At 38.9% G+C, this 22,919-nt stretch overlaps 1 protein-coding gene and 1 non-coding gene across 2 annotated transcripts; one reads left to right on the top strand and one right to left on the bottom strand.

Moving 5' to 3' along the window:
* Positions 1–311: 311 nt before the first annotated feature.
* On the top strand, positions 312–12,136 carry PRP9 (prolactin-related protein IX). Its single transcript, NM_001038132.1, is given in 5 exon segments — positions 312–405; positions 7,090–7,271; positions 9,138–9,245; positions 11,004–11,183; positions 11,808–12,136. Coding segments are annotated over 5 exon segments (717 nt in total). The 5' UTR covers positions 312–350; the 3' UTR covers positions 12,000–12,136.
* On the bottom strand, positions 4,667–4,773 carry LOC112443926 (U6 spliceosomal RNA). The gene has a single exon (XR_003032327.1). It is a non-coding gene; the product is annotated as a U6 spliceosomal RNA (small nuclear RNA).
* Positions 12,137–22,919: the final 10,783 nt, after the last annotated feature.

Raw genomic sequence — 22,919 nt, 5'->3', positions numbered from 1 at the left:
GAAACTCTACCAGAAGAAATTTAAGTTCATAAAAACATTATGATGCTAAAACCCAAATTTAGACAGAGAATAGTGTGGGGTCAGGTATGTAGACATTCCAAGTTCTTCATTGATTAGTGCATCAGGCACTCAAGGACCACCCTTACTGAAGTCTTTCTCTATTGCTCAACCTACAGGTACCAGCATGGAGAAAGAGATAGCTCTAATCCACAAGCAGTTGAACCCTACTTTTATGGCCTCATGGCTTTCCTTAAAGCATTCCACGCAGCACATTTCCTCCACCCCATCCCATCTGGCTGACTCCCCACGGTCAACAGGAGTCCTCACCCTGGGATCACTCCTCAATCCCCATGGCTCCAGCTCCCAACTTCCATGGACACCAGTGGACTTACAACCCTGTCCGAGGTATGAAAGGCTGCAGCATGGCTTGTCTATGTGGTTCTCAATCCATTCAGACTGTCACAGAGTAGTGAGTTCACTCCCCAACTGCTTCAAATGCCTCCCCCGTTCCAGTGGATGGCACGGATGTGGGGATCTCTCCCCTGCGCTTTAGCTCCCTCATCCCCAGGTTCAGGCTGGTCCCACTTGCTCTCCTCCTTCTTTCCCCTTCCTCCTTGTCCCTTCTCTCCTTTGTCCTACCAAGTTCTGTGTAGATCCGGATGTGCCTTCTCAGTAGTCAGGGAGTCCTGCCAGGATTCACCTGGTCTTCTGTGAGAACTGCTGCGTCTTTAGACATTCTTGATGCATCAGTGGAGAGAGGTGTACCCCACTTCCACCTACCCCTCCGTCATCTTGTCCACCCCATTTGTGCATGGATTAGAAACGAGTTTCCCTTTCTATTAAGTAACATTGCCATCACCACACATATTTAACTTTTGCTTTTTGAGGAGAACACAGGTAAGTTCCACTCTTCAGTTCAGTCAGTCATTCAGTGATGTCTCACTCTGTTTGTCCCCAGAGACTGCAGCACGCCACGCTTCCCTGTACATCCCCGACTCCCAGAGCTTGTTCAATCTCATGATTAGATCATGAAGCTCAAACTTAGATCCTCACCTTAATAATTTTTTATACATGAAAATATGTAACCTTTAAAAATCCCTCCAAATTTCCCTACCCTCCAGTCTTTGGCAATCATTTTTCTACTCTGAGTTCGTTTTTTTTTTTTTTTTGGAAATTCCTTATAGTTGAGATCCTATGGTATTTGTCTTTCTCTGACTTAGTTTACTTAGTGTAATGCCCTCCAGTTTCATCCGTGTTGCCACAAAGGGAATGATTTCTTTCTAATTCTAATGGCTAAATAATATTTACCTATATATGTCACATCAGATAGTTTTAATCCATTCACCTGTTGAAAGATTGTTGTTTCTATACCAAGGCTACTGTGAATAATGCTGCAATGAACATGGGAATACAGATCTCTCTTTGAGACAATGACTTCATTTGCTTTTTTTTTTTTAATTTAATTTTATTTTTAAACTTTACATAATTGTATTAGTCTTGCCAAATATCAAAATGAATCCACCACAGGTATACATGTGTTCCCCATCCTGAACCCTCCTCCCTCCTCCCTCCCCATACCATCCCTCTGTGTCGTCCCAGTGCACCAGCCTCAAGCATCCAGTATCGTGTATCGAACCTGGACTGGCAACTCGTTTCTTACATGATATTTTACATGTTTACTATATATCAAGAAGTGGGATAATGGATCACATAAATGTTCTCTTTTAAATTTCTTGAATAACCTCCACAGTATGTGTTCATGGGAGTTGCACCGGTATACATCCCTACCAACAGTGCATAAGCACTCCTTTTTCTCCTCAGCCTCAATAACATTTATCATTTCTTAAATTTTTGGTACTAGCCTTTCAAACAGGTATGAGGAGATATCCCTTGGGCTTTTGATCTGCATTTCTTTTGATTACTAGTAATACTGAGCATCTTGTCATATACCTCTTGATCATCTATATGTCTTATTTGTGGGAAAATGTCTATTCTTTAAAGATGGAGCATACATTATGTTTACTATATTCCAATATACGAAACTCAGTTGTCTACCTATATATCAACAACAAGCTATCAGAAAGTGGAATAAGCAAACAATCCCATTTGCTGTTGCATCAACAAAAGATAAAACACTTAGAAATATACAAGCAAGGTGTTGAAAGTTTTTATGCAAAACCTTTAAGACATTGATAAGAGAAATTTAAAAAGAGTTAAAAATACGTAAAGTTAGGTTGTCTATAATGTGTTTCTTGAGGTAGGATTTGTATTACTATGCACTTTCCTCTTAGAACTGCTTTTGTTGCATCCTCTAGGTTTTTGATCATCTTGTTTTCATTGTTCTTTGTTTCTAGGAATGTGTTGATTCCCCTTATTTCTTCAGTAAACTGCTCATTATTTAGAAATGTGTTGTTTAATCACCATGTGTTTGTGTTCTTTAAAGTGTTTTTTCCCTATAATTGATATCTCGTATCATAGTGCTCTTGCCTTGAAAATCCCATGGATGTAGGACCTGGTAGGCTAGAGTCCATGGTGTCGCAAAGAGTCAGACACAACTGAGCGACTTCACTTTCATTTTGCACTTTCATGCATTGGAGAAGGAAATGGCAACCCACTCCAGTGTTCTTGCCTGGAGAATCCCAGGGACGGGGGAGCCTGGTGGGCTGCAGCCTATGGGCTCGCACAGAGTCAGACACAACTGAAGCTACTTAGAAGCAGTAGCAATAGCAGTATCATAGTGTTGTGGTCAGAAAAATTCTTGATACAATTCAATTTACTTAAATTTATTGAAGTTTGATTTAGGACCCAAATGAGGAGAATGTTCCATGTGCACTTGAGAAGAAAGTGTATTCTTCTGATTTGGATGGAATGTGTTGAAGATATTACTTAGGTCTGTTTGCTCTAATATATCTTTTAGGCTTATGTTTCCTTATTAACTTTCTGTTCTGATAATCTGTCCACTGGTATAGGTGCGGTGTTATCATGCCTACTATTATTGTGTTACGGTCAATTTCTCCTTTTTTGTCAGTTAGTGTTTACCTTATGTATTGAGGTGCTCTCATGTAGGGTACATAAAAAGTTAAAATTGTTATGTCTTTTTCTTCGACTGATCCCTTGATCATTTGGTAGTGTCCTTCTTAATCTCTTATAATAGTTTTGATTTTAAGGTTTATTTTTTGTGATACGAGAATTGCCAATCTGGCTTTCTTTTGATTTCCATTTGCATGGAATATCTTTTTCCATCCACTCACTTTCAGTCTGTATGTGTTTCTAGGACTGAAGTGGTTTTCTTGTAGACAGCATATATATGGGTCTTGTTTTTGTATCCATTCAGCCAGTCTGTGTCTTTTGGTAAGAATGGAAGAAGATAATAGCAAATAAAGCAACTGATAGAAGATTGCTTTCCAAAATACAAGCAGCTCAAACAACTCAGTCATCAAAAGCAAAGGCAAGAACTGCAAAAATAAACTAGTGAGATCACATCAAACTCAAAACCTTCTGCAGAGTAAAAGAAGCCATCAGTAAAATGAAATGACAACCTATGGAATGAAAAAAAAAATATTTGCAAACTACATATTTGATAAGGGCTTTGTATCCAAGTATATATAAGAGACTTATGCAACTCAGTATGAAAAGAAATCAAACAACCCAAATTATTAAATGAGCAAAGGAAGAGTAAGTGTTTTGAAAACTCTGAAGAGTAGACTGTAGATGACAGACCCTGTAAGTTTTTCCTTCCAGAACAAAATCCTGTGACTTCCTGGCATTGCTTTCTTCATCTCCAATCACCTGTTTGGTGATGCAGTTCACAGTATACATCCTTTACCTAATAGCAATCACTGAACACTGAGCATATATATGTGAATATATATTCACATATATAGTGAATAGCCTTATTAACTATAACAAACTAATAATTACATACTTAATCTTGAGGCATCTAAAATCTAAGGTGATTTTCAGAATTTTCCACCCCACTGTTTTCTACATTCTATTTCAAAATTGAAACACCTAGTATGGAAAAATGAGTAGGGGACCTCAGTAATACAGGCATAGAAAGTCATTTAAAACTGGGAGCATTACTGGATTACATTTTTGGGGACTGTATTATTACTAATACTATTGCAATTTTACTGCCTTTAATTCTCTGCTATACTAGTGGATATTGATTTAAAATAGTAATAACAACATACAGCACATAGTACTCAGGGTACAGTAGATTGAGAAAGACAAAGCTTATGAGGCATGAAGGGAAATCATAGAGAATTAGTAATGGTATCAAATCGAGGTAAAAAAAAAAAAATCGAGGTATAGTATTGCTTAGAAAGAAAGCAGAGTTCTCTAATTGTTCGGAGACAACACGGACAAGCCAGATGTAAGCCAACCAGCTTAAACTGTGTACCAGAAACCGCACCAGAAGGAAAATGAAGTTCATAAAAATATGCTGATGCTAAACGTCAAAATCCAGACAGTAAGAGAATAGGGTAGGGTTTATGTAGATGCTGAAAACTATTTCTTGACGTTTAATTGAAGGGGAATTGCTTTACAATACTGTACTGGTTTCGGCCAAACATCAGCATGAATCAGCCATAGGTACACCTATGTCCCCTGCTCTTGAACCTCCTTGCCACCATCCTTCCCGTCCCACCCCTCGAAGCTGTTACAGAAAAATATGGAAGGCTTCACAAATTTGTGTGTCATCCTTGGGCAGGGGTCATGCTAATCTTCTCAGTATTATTCCAATTTTTTAATATATGTGCTACCAAAGCAAATACACGAGTAACAATTGTGGGAATGTCATGGAAACATGTACAATATCATACAGGAAAAGAATCGCCAGTCCTGGCTCAATACTGGATCCCTGGGGCTGGTGCACTGGGATGACCCGGAGGGATGGTACAGGGAGGGAGGTGGGAGAGGGGTTCAGGATGGGGAACACGTGTTCGCCCGTATCGGATTCATGTTGATGTGTAGCAGAACCAACACAATATTGTACAGTAATTAGCCTCCAATTAAAATCAATAAATTTAAATTAAAAAAATAAAAAAATAAGTATTTGAGATAAAATATTTAAAAACACAATTTAACAGAAAAAAAATCATATAGTTAGTCATCTACCAACAGATGATCAATTACATTAGGAATTAGGGTATTCTGCTATATTTACCACCTCTTATAAAATCGAATTTTATAAGGTCCAAAGTTTCATGAAGGAATTTAGCATATATTTATGCATAGCACATGTATACATGCACAGAAATATATGCACACAAGTACATTTCTGTTATATAAGCTGTTAGCTTCGTTGCCTGTCACAATAAGCTCTTTAGTCGATGAGAGAGATAGTCCCAAATTTCTCCAACTTATATGTCTCCTTTTTGAGGACCACTTCTTTTATTTTCATCACCTAATTTTAAACAACCATTTTATTCTTAGATACCATGCCCATTTAAACTAAGAGCAGAGAAAACCTAGTAAATGCTGATATCTTATCCTTAATTAAATTATCACTCTTCTGGTTAGTTGGAAAAAGAATCATGTTCATATCTCATTCAGGAGGATAAAATCTCTATTTTATCAGTTCTCTTGTCCAAACTCAATTCTTGCTCACTTCAGTCTTAAATTCTGCTTACTTATAAAGGTCAGACAGGAAAAGTAATATTAAAATCATGCTTGCAAGAGTCTATGATTTATGCTTATGTTGGCCAAAGGTAGGGCCAGGAATAATTTCTGAAATATTATAATACATCATGGAAGCATGAAGGTCTAGTTCTACTGTCAAAGAGGAGATGTTTGGAGATGGTTCAAAAACTAAGCCCCATGGGTTTTCAAGATGTACACCCAACCAGATGTGTAAATTTGTCCCTAAAAAGTCAAAGTCAGGAAGAGGAAGGCCTTGTTTGCAGAGCCGATGACATTGTCTTGGGTGCTGACCAGGCAATATTCTTGTGTTACCATTTGGAGATTTATTTGCTATTTTCTCGAAGAAACAAATGTAATGAGAAGAATAAACATGGATAAGAGTAGAAGAGTTGCCAAGGTGCCTAGAAGAAAGGCTAGCCAGGAGAACCAGGCCCCCACACTGATAACTGTCAAAGACTTTAACAATGAGTGTTTTATAGACAGAGCAGAACAAATGGATAAAACCAATGTTCTAGGGTCACTGCTGTTTTTCAGTCAAAGACAAAATATTTTTCTCTTTAAGCAGAGTCATCACAGCTCCTGATGTGGTCCTGGTTACACACATGCAGACCGAGGGCCACAGGCATGTGTGATGTGACATCAGGAAGTGAACCGATGACTGTATAGGTTCCCAGTGACCTGCATCTGCTAATAATGGGACCTGGGGAAAATTACTTGCCCTCTTTAAGTCAATACATCTTCATTTACATAACTTGATGATCATAGTGAAGATTAAGGTTATCTCACAGGGTTCCTGTGAAACACAAATTTTAAGATGTTTTAAAGCTTTTGTGAAAGTATCAGAGGCATGCATGGGGTTACTAAGGTGAGTGAGCAGATCCAAGGTACAGTATCTTTTTCTCTTAGTATTCTCTCTGTACTCAATAGTGGTGATCAGTCAGTCACGTGCTTACTCTTACCCCAGCGTGATGGTAAACCACACAGATCGACTGGACTTTTCTTGTCATTTCAGTGTCTAAAATTCAAGCATTAGTCAATGTAGAGTAAAAACTCGCAAACTCTTGGAGGGCCTCGCTACACAGAATCTGCAGAGTACCAACATTAAACTATCTTAAAAGAATGGCCTAAACACTCTGGCTCGGAAATTTTTTTTTTTTTTTTTTTTTGCTCAGAATTAAGTTCCAAATGTTTGCAGAGCAGAGAAGTACTTCTGGGAGCAATTCAAAAATACATGGAGTAACCTACTTCTCCAACTGTCTATCTGTGCAAATATCATCATCCATCTAAATTTACACAGAAGGTGCTCCTTCTTCCCCACCCCAGCTTCTACAGTAAGAACTCCTGATCAGAGCAACAGGGAAAGAAAAGGCTTCCCTCCACAGGATGGGTTTGATAACTTCAGGTGACTAGATCATCTCAGAATGGCTCATGTTTTTATTTAAACAGGGTCCTGCCTGCTGCTGCTGCTGGTCGTGTCTAATCTGCTCCTGTGCCAAGGCAACTCATGCCCATCCTGTGGTCCTAACGTGTTTGTCTCCTTACGGAAATCCCTTACAGACCTGTATATTGATGCCGCCTGGCTCTCCCATGAATTCCATAACCTTTCCGCAATAATGTTCAGTGAGTTTGTAAGTACTACGGTGGTGGTGGTTTAGTTGCTAAATCGTGTCTGACCCTTGCAACCCCATGGACTGTAGCCCACCAGGCTCCCAGAAGGAAACCTCCCCTAACCAACAGGGCTATACTATCCTTTAAACAAGAAGGCTGCAATAACACCCTCTCTAGGTCAAAGAAGCCATCAGTTCATAAGATGTTGAAATAGAAGAAAGGATCAGTTTTGTTTAATCTCAAAGATTCCTAAGATGTGCAATAATTTTTTCAATTTCCTTTCATTCATTTTCTTTTTTAAATTTCCAAAATAAAAGATTTGGTATTTATCAGCTAGGAATGCCATAAAATAATACAATAGACTCAGTGGAATAAACAACAGAAATTTCTTTCCTCACAGTTCTGGGGGATAGAAGTCCCAGATCAGGGTGCCAGCAAGGTGAGGTTCTGGTAAGAACTCTTTTTTCCCAGGCTGGCTTCTCTGTGACTCCTCCCAAAAGCGTGGGGCGGGGGGAAGAGAGATAGAGGAAAAGACACAGAGACACAGAGTGAATTCTCTGGTGTTTCGCTTCATGAAGACGCTAAACCTATTGGATCAGTGTTCCACCTTAAGAGCTCATTTGACCTTAATGGGCTTCGCTGGTGGCTCAGATGATAAAGAATCTGTCTGCAATGTGAGAGACTTGGGTTCTATCCCTGGGTCTGGAAGATTCCCTGGAGACTGGAACGGCAAGCACTCCAGTATTCTTGCCTGAGAAATCCCATGGACAGAGGAATCTGGTGGGCTATAGACCATGGGATCCCCAAAAGTCAGAACCCTTTTCAAAACACAGTACTTTGGCAGTTAGGGCTCTAATGCATGAAGAACACAGATTCAGCCCACAATACTACCTGACACAAAGCACTTTCAGGCGGGACTGGGGGAAAGGAAGCGTGTTGATTTTCTGGTCCTTCAGTGTCTCTCTGGGCTTTCTTCTCCAGGCTCAGAGTAAATAGCCAATAAATGAGAACTGTTCTGCAGTGAACTGGGTGGATGGAACATGTTAAACAAAGCTGAATCCCAGTCACAGAAATGAATACTTTGTAGTTTTTTTAATGCTACAAATTATTGTTCTAAGATTTGCAGTGAATAGGTTTCCAGCTACAATAGAAGGGGAGTTTACAATTGGAAACAATTATTCTCTTTCTGAAGAAGGTACTTGAAAGTTGTGTGTTAATTCTTTTAGGTCAATCAAGGAGCACACAGTAGAGCAGACAGCTAATAAAGGCGGTGCTAAGGTTTTCTATTAAATTCACCTAGTTCTTTTTACTCACTAGGTTTTCTTTCATTCTCCATTTTGACTGTCCATTTTTTTCCCAAATCTTCCAAGTAAACAAAAGTTTAAATGGTTAAATATAGGTGCATGCATGCATTCTAAGTCACTTCATTTGTGTCCAACTCTTGGCAACCCTACTGACTATAGCCGAACAGGCTCCTCTGTTCATAGGATTGGCCAGGCAAGAATACTGCAGTATGCCGATGTACACTCTTGCAAGGGATCAAACCTGAGTCTTGTTATATGTCCTGCATTGGCAGGAATATTCTTTACTACTACCAATCCCTGGGAAGTACCAAATATTGGTACATATGTACTATATTTGGTTCAAATAGTTTTAAAAAAAGATAATAAAAAAGAGAAGGGAAAAGGTTAAACTTAGAAGAGTTATATGTAAAATCATTTTTATAGAGACAATGTATAGAAAAGTAGGAAAAGAATGACTTTCAAATTTTGCGAGGCCCGCCCCCGGTTAAAAAAATACACGTCTATCAAACATGTTAGTGTTCTGGTAATGGGTTCATCTACTGAATGCCCAACAACCCTAACTAATTGCCTGATCACTTTCAGAAAGAAAAATATGCCCAGGGCAAACTGTACCATATCAATGCCACCAACAGCTGCCACACCAATTCCTTCCATGCTCCCGAAGAAAGAGATAAAGCCCACCAGATGAATGTGAGTCTTTCCCCTGGGTTTTTCACCGGGTCAAATGAGACAGTATGTAGGTTACCAGACTTCAGATTATTAGAGGTTATGGTAACTGTACATGCAGGAAAAGGTGGAGGAACAGTAAGCAATTGAAGAGAAACTATATTATGTAGCTGATGAAGCATGAGTGAAATCAAGGGATGACTAAATATCTGTAGTAGCAAGATAAATAACAGATCTATAAATTGTCCATGTAGACAACTTTAGTTCAACCCATGCATTAGACACAGGATTGCAGCTATTATTCTGTATGAAAACAGGAAATGAATGGGAACTTCCATGTGTAAAATATGATTCAATATTTAAATATAAATTCATGAATATGTAAGAAACACACCCCAGTTTTGAGTACTCCCTGTTAGCAGTGACTCCTACTTGGGAATCCTATAGTGCACCACCTGAGCCCTCGCATCTGCCTTTCAAGGCTCTCCTGATTCTGCTTCTACTTCTCTGACACCTCCTTCATTCGTCATTCTCAATGACTCCTCTGTCACCATTTATTCTGAATTTGTAAGTCTCTCCCACAATGGCCTAAAAAACATTGCTTTGCTTCTCATGGCCACAACAATTGCCTCTGTTCAAAGGACAACATAGTTTACATATCAAGCCTCAATCATTTATCGCAACTCCAAATTTTCACTGTTATAATCTCTCCTTTCTGATTTCCTGCATTATCCTTCTTCTTAACATTATTTAAAGTATTTCCACATGCATCCCCCCATAAAATTCTATCTTCTCTCTCTACAACCTTCTTAATGATACCAGCATTCTTTTTCCCTGTTAAGCTCATTGATAATGAGGGTGAACAAGTAAAGGAAAAAGGACAAAGAGGAAGAGGAGGGATTTTCAATAAGCTTAAATTTAAAGTTTATTGAGAGTTACTACATGGCGTTACATTTTACTCAGCATTTTATGTGCATTTTTATATTTAATCCTATTGAGTTCTCTGTTCTTTACCAGTAAAACAGTTCATGGCTGTAAAGAAATCAAGCATGTTAACTAGAGATCTTCAGCCCCTGGGATTTTCAGGCTCAGTTCTGCTAGAAGTAGTGAACTAGCAGGGAACCCTCCATTGTGAATCCCCCTGATGCTATAACTAAAAACAACGCTGTGCCATTTTCTGCCCAGACACATGTCAACAAAACAGACTCTTCTGATATCAGCAGGGTGCTGGTGTGGGATCAGCTGAGGAGAGAAGCCTGTTTAGGAATGTCATGTCTTCTTCCTTGTCTCTTTGTTGTAATATCATAAAGCAATTACCGATCTAAAATCAATACGAAGGACTCATCAGATTCATTAATATGAATGAATCACTGGGTGACAATGATGTGGGCACAGGTGGAATCCCTCTTTCCTGGGTCAGGCACTGCAGTACAAACTGACTTGCGTAACTACTTAGATTCTCTCACACGAATATAGAAACACAAAAGAACTCACTGAGTGGTGGTAGAATTTCAGAGGAAAAAAGAAAATTCTTTATGTTATAAATTAGAACACATCAGAGGAATCAGTTCCTAAAATAACCTAGATGTTTAAAAATTCAGCCAAGTGTGAACTAATAGCTTACATTTTATCCTTTTGCAAATTTTACTACCTTCAAAAATCTCTGCATACACGTAGGAATAACCAAAAGTTTTTTAGGTCAGCTGCTCTGAGCAAAGATCACGTTACCAAAACCACTGAATTATGATTATTTTTATGAGACTGTTTCTTCTGGTTGCTTAGAATGAAGACCTTAGTAAGTGGACACTTGTGTTACTGTACTCCTGGAATAATCCTCTGTATCATCTAGTCCCGAGGCTTCGGAATATGAAAAATCTGTCAGAGGCTGTCGTATCAAGTGCCATGGAGATTGAGAACATGTCAGACAAACTTCAGGCATTCATAGAGAGTCAATTCAGGAAGGTGAGCATCCTGCAGAGGGCTTTCTTGCTTTGTTCATGAATGAAAGAGGTGACCACTGTAATGCATAAGGAGTTTGGAATTATCTCATTTTGTAAGAAAAAGATTCATGACTTCTATATGCTAGACGGGTACTACATAAACCAGGAGCCTAGACATTCATAGTGATAGATTCTACTGTAAAGGAATCAGAATTTCACTGCGATTTTTGACATGTGCAGCCTTCCCTGCATTGCACATATTCCACCAACAGCTTGCCTCTTCCTGAGCACTGGTGGTTGTAATGTTTTTAAGAGTAATAGTAATAGAGAACAGAATTTCCAAGATCAGAATTTTTCTAAAGTATCCCAGGACATCTGCTATTGAAGTTCCACGTGTCTGCTTTCTCTGTTCTCCTCAAATCAAAAGATGAGAGTGGAAAGGAAGAAAAGAGAAAGGTAAAACTAAACTTGAGTTCCATATCTAGTTTTTAGATTTCTAATAGTTTTCTCATAGGCTGGCTCCAAAATCCATATCTAGAGAGTTTTATATTCATATGTCTTCCCCAAATCTTTATTTGAAATGAGAAGAAAAAAAGATAAGTAAATAATAAAACGCATAAGAAGTCATTATCATTTGGGTATTCAGGTTATTGTTTCAGTCTTGAAGACGATACATGAGGCTCGCAGTAGCTGGTCAGGACTCCCATCCCTGACGTCCAGCGATGAAGATAGGCGTCTTTCTGAATTTTATAACCTGTTCCACTGCCTGCACAGGGATTCAGGGAAAGTTGACACGTACATCAAGATCCTGACGTGCCGAATCCGCAAAAAGTGCTAAATCCACATCCATCCCATCCAGCTCTGAGATGGTCATAATCATCTATCCCATAGCGGGCTACTTGAAATTACAGCTTTTTAATGCATGCTCTGTAATGGGTCTTCTCTTAAAAAATAAACACAGATGGTTTAGAAATGTCAAAATCTAAGAGGGCAATTTGTTAACATTTCTTATCTTTATTTAAGAGTAAATCAAAAGAAATTCCACCCCTACAATTAAGAGAATGAAGCGCCTATTAAAATTAGTCACAAATAGCAGAAGCTGGCATTACAAAAAAGACCATTAAGAGATTCCGTAAGAATCACAGCCAATTATTCTGGGTCAAGTTATTAGAATCAAAGAATTAGACACTTGTTCATGGTTCTGGTCATGCTACCAAGAAGGCTGAATTCTCAGGATTCTTCATGAAAGCCAGCCACAACTTTCAGCCAACTATCACAGTGTTACACCAGACAAGATAAGTGCTTTGCACCTTTGTGTAAATAGCATGAGGTTTCCTGAACTGTGTAAAGATTGTTAGGATGCTGTCTTAGTCCTTCTGGGATGTTATAACAAAATATCACAGGCTTAAAAACAATGGAAATGGATTTCCACAGCAGCGTCATGCAGGGTCCTTTCTGGTCACATAATTCCTACTGTATCCTCACACGGGGGAGAGCTTGGGAGCATTGTGTGTCTCTTGTATATAAAAGCACTCATTTCATTGAAGAGGGTCCATCCTTACAACTCCATCACCTCACAAAGACTGCACCTAGGGTTACCATAACCATGGGAATCAGGATTTCATCATATGAAATTTCTGGGGGACACAAAGGTTGAGACCATAGCGGATACATAGGTGAACTGGCTCATCCTCCTGCAGTGGCTGTCGTCACCCACACTCCACTGATCCTCATTTCCTGCTCACCTTGCAGCCATTCCATACATTCTATTACTCTGGGTTTCACAAGTCCAGGTCAGTCAAGTGTCAGCTCCATCTCATATTCAGCCTATTCAATGTCTCCCTCTCCCCTGCTGAGGCCCAGGGATCCTACCAGGAAGTGCAGATGTGTCCATTTCTGCAAGGTACTTTCTCTATCCCACTCTGGATCTTCATTCCTTGGGCCATGTTGGAACAGGGTAGATGGTAATGAGATGGGAAATTTGACATCACTGACTTCCTTTGAGCCCTTGTAGCCTTCTCTTGGTCCAGACGGACTGATCTGAAATTCCCCCTGACTAACAAGTGTTTCTCTTGAGGGGTATTCTGGTGATTTTCCAGGACATTCACAAGTTGGGGATCCCCAAATTCATAGTTTCCTTTTTAATCAGGGGAAATGTTCTGCAACCACAGCTCTGCAAATGCAGTATTCTCCACAGCCTCTCTGTTTCCCTCACTCTGCAAGCACCATCTGGAAAAAATTAAGCAGCCCAAGTCAGCTGCCTATTAACTGACCCACAGGTACCCCATGTATAATAAACACTCTGATCAATTGAATGGCAGAAATACTGGTGTGCATCTGGTCCCCACCTGAGGCCTCTGGACAGTTGTCCAACTGGTCACGTAGACACTGAGTAGATCAGAAAGCTGGATTCAAAAACACATTTATCTGAAAAGTGAGATACCATTCTGTCTTCCTTTTAGAGTAATTATCCTTGCCATTAATTATTTGCCATACAAACATGCCCTAGTAGGTCCATGAATTATAAAATTCTCCAAATAGACTGAGTCTCTACTGAGACGGGAGCAATGTGACTGGATTAGGGATGCTCAGCTTGTTCAACAGCCTCCAAACAACCTGGGATGAGGGCCAATCACTTGACTGGCTCTCCTAAGAAGTCAGTACCTAGAAGTCAGTCACTTAGAGGGATAGTGGCTCTTCCTAAGAAGAGGCTGGTTTTGCAGCATCTTTAGGGCTTTAGCAGTAATTCCTGGTAAAGAAAATGGGAAATAAAAAGGTAGAAGGGAAAGGGGGATGAATAAGAGAGAAGCAGAGAAAGACAGAAGGAAGGAAAAGCAGCAATGGGAAAGTGAGTCTAAGACTTGGGTAGTGAAGGATGAAATGCTGTTAGAACACTTTATTTTGAAGGACCCAAATGTATATGCTTTTTTTTTTAGTATCCTAAGAGCAAATATCTCATATTCCCTTTCCATGAAAAAAACCTTGTAAGCACTTTCTAAGTAATTTACTGCCCTAAACATCTAATTCTATTTTGTTACTTGCTTAACTTTCTTTCTTTCATTGTCTCAATATTTCCAGCAGAGCATGGTATTTATTAGAGGGAAAAGTTGGCAATAAGGGGGACAATGCAATTGGAGGAAATATACACACACCAATAGACCACACACATCCTCATGGATTTGTCTCTTATAAAATTTATTTCAAGCATAAATTTAGGACTTTAGATTAATCACAGAAGTGGTGACATTCAGAGTGCTCTCCTTGCTTGACTGTGACATATAAAGTGAATACTGTAGGTTTCAGACAATATTGAACAGAGTCAGTCAGGAATCGTCAAAGCAGGGATATTTGGACAGGATTTAACAACCACTCCCTTGCCATCCAGAAAGCGTTGATTTTCCCCTCTTTTACAGATTTCCATGTAAGATTACATTTGAAGAAATGGCCCTATTATATCAAGAACAGTAGCAGTGGTTCCCGAAAGGAAACAAATGAAGAACTTTTGAAGTTCACTGACCTTATAGATTAGTAAGTCACATGTCATGGATACAATGAGGACTTTAACTGAGGTTTAAAAAAATCTCTGTTTTCCCAAAGCAGGCCCGCAAGTTGTGGAGAAGGAGAGGGTGATATAAACACACAAACTGCTATATTGCATGGCAGCGTGAAGAAGAATAAGATGTGGACCCACCACGGGGCTACAGTGGATTCAAGCAAAGCTAGGAGCCATCTAAGTGTGTCATAGGAGTGACTCAAATGGGATGGCTTTATGATGGAGTTTTGAAAAGTTGATGGGATATTGATGTGCAAAAATAGGAAAACAGTATATCTGTCAATTCATTTAGGATCATCTTATAAAGTAAGGATCTCTGACATCCTAGATCAAGGCAACTGAGATATTAATACACATAGCATTATAAGGTATCAGTGAATAATCAAGTCTGACAAAAACACAAGAAATGTTCATTTTTTACCATGCATGTTGTATCTTTCATGGTTATGCTCCCATGATATATTGCATATATTGTTGTAGGGTTAGAATGGGGAAATATTGTATGGATTTTTATGCATTAGGGAGAATCATATATTGCAAAATGGAGAGTTTGTCTTTATTCTACAATGCAACAGGAAACCAAGAACATTCAGTCCAAGAGAGCACTATGTCCAGAATTAGATAAGAGAAACTTTAATGTGGATTGAAGAGTTGTGGCTGTTGGGGCTGGTAGAGAAAAAGAAAGAGATCAGAAAGAGCTGGGAATATTATGACACTAAAAATCAAAGAGGGCTCTGCCAAGTAAAAAGATGCAAAGCATGTGAGAGATACAGGAAATGAAATAGACCTTGACCACATGCAAGGAATGAGGCAGACAGAACCGCAAAAAAAGGCATCCAGCAATATGGGACTAGTTGAGTCAATAAATGACTGAAAAGTCAGAGAGAAGGGGGGAGATAAATTAAAGTTTTATCCAAAAGCACCTGAGTTCTATTTTCCTGTATTTCATCAACTTAGTACCAGAAATCACCAAAAAATGTTAAGGTTCTGCAGCAAATGATAGAAATAAGTACTCTAAGGTGCCTCTGCTAGACGCTATGCAATCCCAGAACCAAAGCAGGACTACCCAGTAATAATAAGCAGTAAGTCACTAGTCACTTTCAACACTTAAATAAGACATACATTTTAAAGCATAGAGGATGAACTGAAATCAAATGGAAACAACCCATACCTTTACAGACCCAGCCTGCTGCTGTTCCTGCTAAGTCATTTCAGTTGTGTCAAACTCTGGGCAACCCCATAGACGGCAGCCCACCAGGCTCCCCTGTCCCTGGGATTCTCCAGGCAAGAACCCTGGAGTGGGTTGCTATTTCCTTCTCCAATGCATGAAAGTGAAAGATGAAAGTGAAATTGAGCAGTTTTGTCCGACCCTCAGCGACCCCATTGACTGCAGCCTTCCAGGGTCCTCCGTCCATGGGATTTTCCAGGCAAGGGTACTGGAGTGTGTGCCATTGCCTTCTCTGAGAGCCAGCCTAAACAAAACCTGAAACCTACACCAAATAGAGGTAATGGTCTCATTAATCATGTGCCCACTTTCTGGAAGAGTTTCTCATTCCTTTTGCCTGAATCTCCCTTCTTTACTAACCCTTCATTGCCTTACTCTCAGCAGATGGTCAGCTAATCACTAATCAAATAAATAATTAAACAGTGTTCATTCCTGAGACATATTTGTAGTGATGGACTCTTCAAATGAAAGGCTTTCTAATCCCCTGAAAGTAAAACACTAATACTGGAAAGTCTCCTTCCTAGCCTCTTTCCAAAATGCTCAGTGGGCAGCAATTGAGAGTCTAGCTACTTAGACGTCTTCTGCCGTAATTATAACCTCTCTGGATAATGAGACAGGAGATGGATGAAGCACTGAAAGATGTCAAGAAAGAAATGCATGGACAAGGGGAAAAGATACCATAAGCCTTAAACACTGATCTATGCCTGCACACCATACCATGTGTGATGGGAGCCAGGTGGGCCTAATGAGGGATGGATTTTTCAAGACAGCTCTATATGAGGTGGCACTGAGAAGTTTGATTCAACTCAACTATTTCAACATGATTCTTTGATTCTAAGGCTCAGCACCACTTGTCTCATTTAACTGCACTAAGTCAAAAAGGGAATATCTTATTGCCTATTTGAACACTGCCAAGAGATCATAAAACTTTTCATCACAAGGAGAAAATTATAACTATTTCTAATGAGGGATGTTCACCAGATTTATGGTGGTGATCATTTTGCAATATATATCAAATTATTAGGTTGTACACCTGAAACCAAAATAACATTATATGTCAATACTATCTATGTATAATGATACATGAAACTGAAATAGCATATTTGTCAATGTGACTTATATAATGACTTCTATAATATAATGATCATATACTCATTATGTTATGGACATAGCACATATCATACCTTCAATATACTTCAGTCACTCAGTCATATCCAACTGTTTGAGACCCCATGGACTGTGGCATATCAGGCTCCCCTGTCCTCCACCATCTCCTGGAGCTTGCTCAAACTCATGCCCATCGAGTCAGTGATGCCATCCAACCATCTCATCCTCTGCCATCACCTTCTCTTCCTGCCATCAATCTTTCCAAGTACAGGGTCTTTTCCAATGAGTCAATTATTTGCATCAGGTGGCTAAAGTATTGGAGCTTCAGCTTCAGTATCAGTCCTTTCAATGAATATTCAAGGCTGATTTCCTTTAGTATGGACCGGTTTGATCTCCCTGCAGTCCTAGGGACTCTCAAGAGTCTTCTCCAACACTGCAGTTCAAAAGCATCAATTCCTTGGTGCTCAGTTTCCTTATGGTCCAGCTCTCACATCCATACTGACTACTGGGAAAACCATAGCTTTGACTAGATGGGATTGTATTTATACATATAAACATATAGGTACACACACCTATGTAAGGAAAAGGTTTTGAAAAGGAATATAATTATGTTTTGGATAAAGAAAACAAATACACTAGTCTAAATTTTTTTTCAAATGTGCATTTTGGCTATCATGTTTGGTTTAAAACCTTCTCTTTAAATGTAGTTTATGTTTATGCTGATAATAGATACAGAAACATGTCTTAACCTTGTAACATTAACTGTAGAACAGTTTATTTACAATAGCTAATTAAAGTCACAAAATTTTGAAACCTATACGCCTGCCCAGTACTCTGCTATTGGTCATTTAACCAATTTATTATTGACTTAATTCCTCCTTGACTCAGAAACTCTTATAGGTGCTTTGTTTACATCAATACACAAAGCAGGCGGACACTTATCCTCATGGAACTGATATTCTAGCTGGGGGAAGACAGATAATCTGCAATAAACATGAATCCAAGTACATTTTATGGTATGTTAACAGGTGATCTGTACTATTGCAAAAGAACTAGTAAAGCAGAGGACGGGATTTAGGGAATAAAGGTGAAGAAAGGGAGGTGATTTAAAGAAAAACAACTTAGACTAAACTGAGATGAGCGAACATGCTCTCTTGCATTCAAGATTCAGGTTTTCCCCTGTCCAGTCAGGTCTCTTGGTCTTCCTCTCTGCTGCTGCCGCTAAGTCGCTTCAGTCGTGTCTGACCCTGTGTGACCCCATAGACGGCAGCCCACCAGGCTCCCCAGTCCCTGGGATTCTCCAGGCAAGAATACTGGAGTGGGTTGCCATTACCTTCTCCAATGCGTGAAAGTGAAGTCGTTCAGTCATGCCCAACTCTTAGTGACCCCTTAGACTACCCAACTTTAAAAATGTTTCATGTTTGAGGCTTTATGCAAACTCATGCAAATACGCATGTTCTGAACATTCTGCCTCTCTTCAGTTGAACTGGTTTCATAAAAAATTGTTGGTAAACTCCCCCGAATTATGTAACATTTTATGCAGCAAATTTTTATAATTTTCTGATTCCTGAAGAACTAATCTCCAAAGTATTTCCATTTTTCAACACACTGTCAGTGACCTAATTATATTATGTAAAAGTATTACATATGCATTGGTATTCTAATATAATATGACATTTAAAAAATATACACAAAATATAAACTAAATGACACTGAGATAAATAGAAATAAAAATGGAAATAGTAACATTTTCTTCCCCAGGGGATGAGGACACTCATTTTTAAGGCCACTGGACTAATGGAAATGAATGTACACACATAATTATATCAGTTATTTAACTATCATGATAAAGTAATTTCTTTTACATAAAGTTTCAATCAAAGTTCTCAGAATACCACAAGGGGCCAGGAATACAATTGTATGTGAATAACTCTCTTCATATGCATATATAAAATTGTGTGAGCTCAATTAAGTAATCACCTTTAGTTCTTTTGTTATTCCATCAATTCATCTGCTGGTAAATAATCCAAACTCTACAATAGATATCTCATTTTCAGGTTTAAATCTCAAGTCATAATAAAAGCAGAACAATGGCCTAGAATCAATAAAATGTCTTATGGACATCATCATATATATGCATTTGTAAAGACAATTAATGAAAAAATACAGACTTACAGTTTGCTGAAACAGAAAGTGTCCTCTCTCAGAGCTGAAAATACATATCACCTAGAAAAAATACTTTCTCAGCTTCTGATGACTTCTAAAGAAAGGGACCCCACGATTTTCATCTCCAGCCTACTGTGGACTCCTTTCCATTTTCCTCCTCCACTTCCCTCCATGAAATCTCTTCCCTAGGTTGTAAAACACACCTTGGGCTTCTGGTTCAGACAAGATGACATTGATCCCTTTGTGCCCACTCCTCTGTCAGTTCTGGAAAAAGAGACCACCAAAGGAGACCTTGTATAGTTGGCAAGAAGAAGGTGAACTAGATTAGGGCCTGAAGAATGGAAGAGCAACACAGCAGCACCTAAGAGAAGACAAGCCAGGCCAAGCATTCCTGACCTCCAACCTGGCCTCAGAAGGCAGCCTGAGTAGGGCTGTTCTTCCCAAGGAATAAATGTGAAGGAACACCAGGTGGTGGTTTAGTTGCTAAGCTGTGCCTGACTCTGTGTGACCCCATGGACAGTAGCCCATCAGGTTGGACTATCCACTGAATTCTCCAGGCAAGAATACGGATTCCCATGTCCTCCTCCAGGGGATCTTCCCAACCCAGGGGTTGAATCCAGGTCTTCACAAGGCAAGTGGATTCCTTACTGTCTGAGCCACCAGGAAAGCCCAAGAAACTCAATAATGGCATGGATATTTGGAAAATAAAAGGATAAAAGCATATGTTAATATTAGATAAAGTAGAGTTGAGAGCAAAGAAAATTTCCAAAGACAAAGGAATATAAGCACATTACATAAAGAATACAGAGTTGAACCCCTGGATCAGGAAGATCTCCTGGAGGAGGGCATGGCAACCCACCTTAACATTCTTCCCTGGAGAATCCCCATGGACAGAGGAGCCTGGCAGGCTATATAGTCCATGGGGACACAAAGAGTTGGACATGACTGAAGTCACTTAGCACACATGTAAGAGAGTAAAACTTAAAAGTCCTCACCAAAAAGATCTTTGGTGAAAGGAGATATGTGAGGATATATGAATAGATATGTTAATTAAATAAATGAGGGAATCCATTAGTAATGTATGCCTATTTAAATTGTCATGTATTCTTTAAATACTTGCCATTTTACCTGGAAAATATATTTTTAAAGTAATTAGCCTCCAATTAAAATAAATAAATTTAAATTTAATAAACAAAGAAACAAAAAAACTGATAAAAGAAAAATAGCATTATTTTCAATGCTTTTTATATAATTTATTTCAGATATTACACTTGGTATGTAAAGGGTTTTTTTTTTTTTTTTTATTCCAGATAATAACCTGTGGGATTTATTGGATATTCAGAAAAGTAAGAGACCTTGGAAATTATCTAGGCAATCCTCCCATATTAAGAATATATAAGTAAATCCATGAATGATTATGTCACTTATCTAAACTTATGAAACTCGACGCAAAAGTAGCAATAGAAACCAATTTTCCTAGGTTTAAGTGAATCTTTACGGAATTACCCCGCATGGAAATATCTCCTATGCTCTGCAAAACTTGATTCTTATCTCTTTCACAGAACTGATTATATTCCACCTTGTATTCATTGTCCAGTTAGCATAAGTTTTACCAAGCAAATTAAATTCCTTGAAGGTTCAATCCTGGCATGTCGGTTCTTCTCACTCTATATTCTCACATATGGCTAAGGCTCTTTATAAATGCCTTCTTCTCCCTGGAACACCCTCTCTCTCTTACATGATTACCTCCTCGACATCTTTCAGATCTCAGTAAAAACCAGTTCCTCTAAGCAGTGTTTCCTGACTCTGACACAGCTCAGGTCTCCTTGTTACGTGGACATAGGGCATTCTGTGCTTTTCCCTCTGGACACGTGTCCCAGTTGTGGTGCAACATTTAACTTTGAAATTCACCTCATTTCTGTTTTTCTGTTAAAATTTAAGTCCTAATTCATGAAGTCCACATGTGTGTTCTTCACTGCTGTCCATTCTTTGCATCCAGCAGGCCTTTGTTATGTGTTTGCTCAATGAAACACTTTTATTCATGCAGAATAAAATTTCAATGAATTTTTGATGCTGCTCTCACAGCATACAGTGAACTATGGCTTTCATAAGAGCCCTAATCCAATTTATGTGGGCTCTGCCTTCATGTGGGTTCTGAACTCATGACCTAATTATTTTCAAATGGTCCCACCATCTAAAGTCATCATTTTGGGGATTAGGTTTTCATCATATGAATTTTGGGAGAAAACAAGAATTAGTCCGTGGCACCCAACCAGGAGACTGACTTGTCTAAGGTAACCCAAAGCCTCATCCATACTGAATGCTCTGTGGTGCTGATATGAAGCCAAGGACTAAGAAATTAGAGATTTCTCCCAGTATATACCCAGGGGATTGCAGAGTTTTGAAAGATACAGATAAAAAACTGACAAGATAAAAAATTGTTATATTTAGGGGGAAAATTGTCTATTCTGGAAAAAATAGCATGCATTTTGTATAATGTATTTGAATATATAAAACTCAGTTACCTATCCATACATCAAACACATTACATAAATACAAATAATCACATTTACAATTGCATCAAAAAATAAAATACTTAAATAAATTAAAGCAAGGTGTTGAAAGATCTATGGAGGAAACAGTCAAGACACTCATGAAGGAAATGTTTAAAACAGACAAAAGGAACATATTTCATATTTATTGACTGGAAGAATTAATATTGTTAATACATCCATTCTACCCACTACATATTCACTGCAGTCTCTTTCAAAATGTCAAAATTTTTCACAAAGCAAACAAAAAAATTCTACAACTTGTATAAAACTGTTGTTGTTGTTCAGTTGCCAGGTCATGTCTGACTCTTACTGACGCCATAGACTGCAGTGCACCAGACTTCCCTGTCCCTTACCATCTCCTAGAATTTGCCCAAGTTCATGCCTTTTGAATTGGTGATGCCATTCAACCAATTCTCATCCTCTGTCAGCCTCTTTTTCTTCTGCCTTCAGTCTTTCCCAGCATCAGGGTCTTTTCCAATGAGTTAGCTATTCACATTAGGTGGCCAATGTATTGGAGCTTCAGCATCAGTCCTTCTGAAGAGTATATGGGGTTGATTTCCTTTATGGTTGACTGGTTTTGATCTCCTTGGTGCCCCAGGGACTCTCAAGAGTCTTCTACAACACCGTAGTTCAAAAACATCAGTTCTTCAGCACTCTGCCTTCTTTACTGTCTGTCCAGCTCTAACATGTGTACGTGACTAATGGAAAGAGCATAGCCTTCACTATACAGAACTCTGCTGGCTAAGTGATGTCTTTGCTTTTAACACACTGTCTAGGTTTGTCAGAGCTTTCCTGCCAAGAAGCAATTGTCTTCTAATTTCATGTCTGCAGTCACAATCCACAGTGATTTTAGAGCCCAGGAAATGGAAGTCTGTCACTGCTTCCACCTTTTCCCCTTCTATTTGCTTGTAAGTGATGGGACCAGATGTAATGATCTTAGCTTTTTTGATATTGAGTTTTAAGCCAGCTTTTTCACTCTCCTCTTTCACCCTCATCAGAGGCTCTTAAGTTCCTCTTTGCTTTCTGCCATTAATGTGGTATCATTCACATATCTGAGGTTGTTGGTGTTTCTCCCAGCAATCTTGATTCCAGCCTTTAGGACACATCCAGTCCAACATTTCGCATGACATGCTCTGCATACAAGTGAAATCA

Source organism: Bos taurus, chromosome 23 (assembly GCF_002263795.3).
Source record: "Bos taurus isolate L1 Dominette 01449 registration number 42190680 breed Hereford chromosome 23, ARS-UCD2.0, whole genome shotgun sequence".
Taxonomy (NCBI): domain Eukaryota; kingdom Metazoa; phylum Chordata; class Mammalia; order Artiodactyla; family Bovidae; genus Bos; species Bos taurus.
Note: the sequence above shows the minus strand (reverse complement) of the source record. Positions and strands in the feature narration are given on the sequence as shown.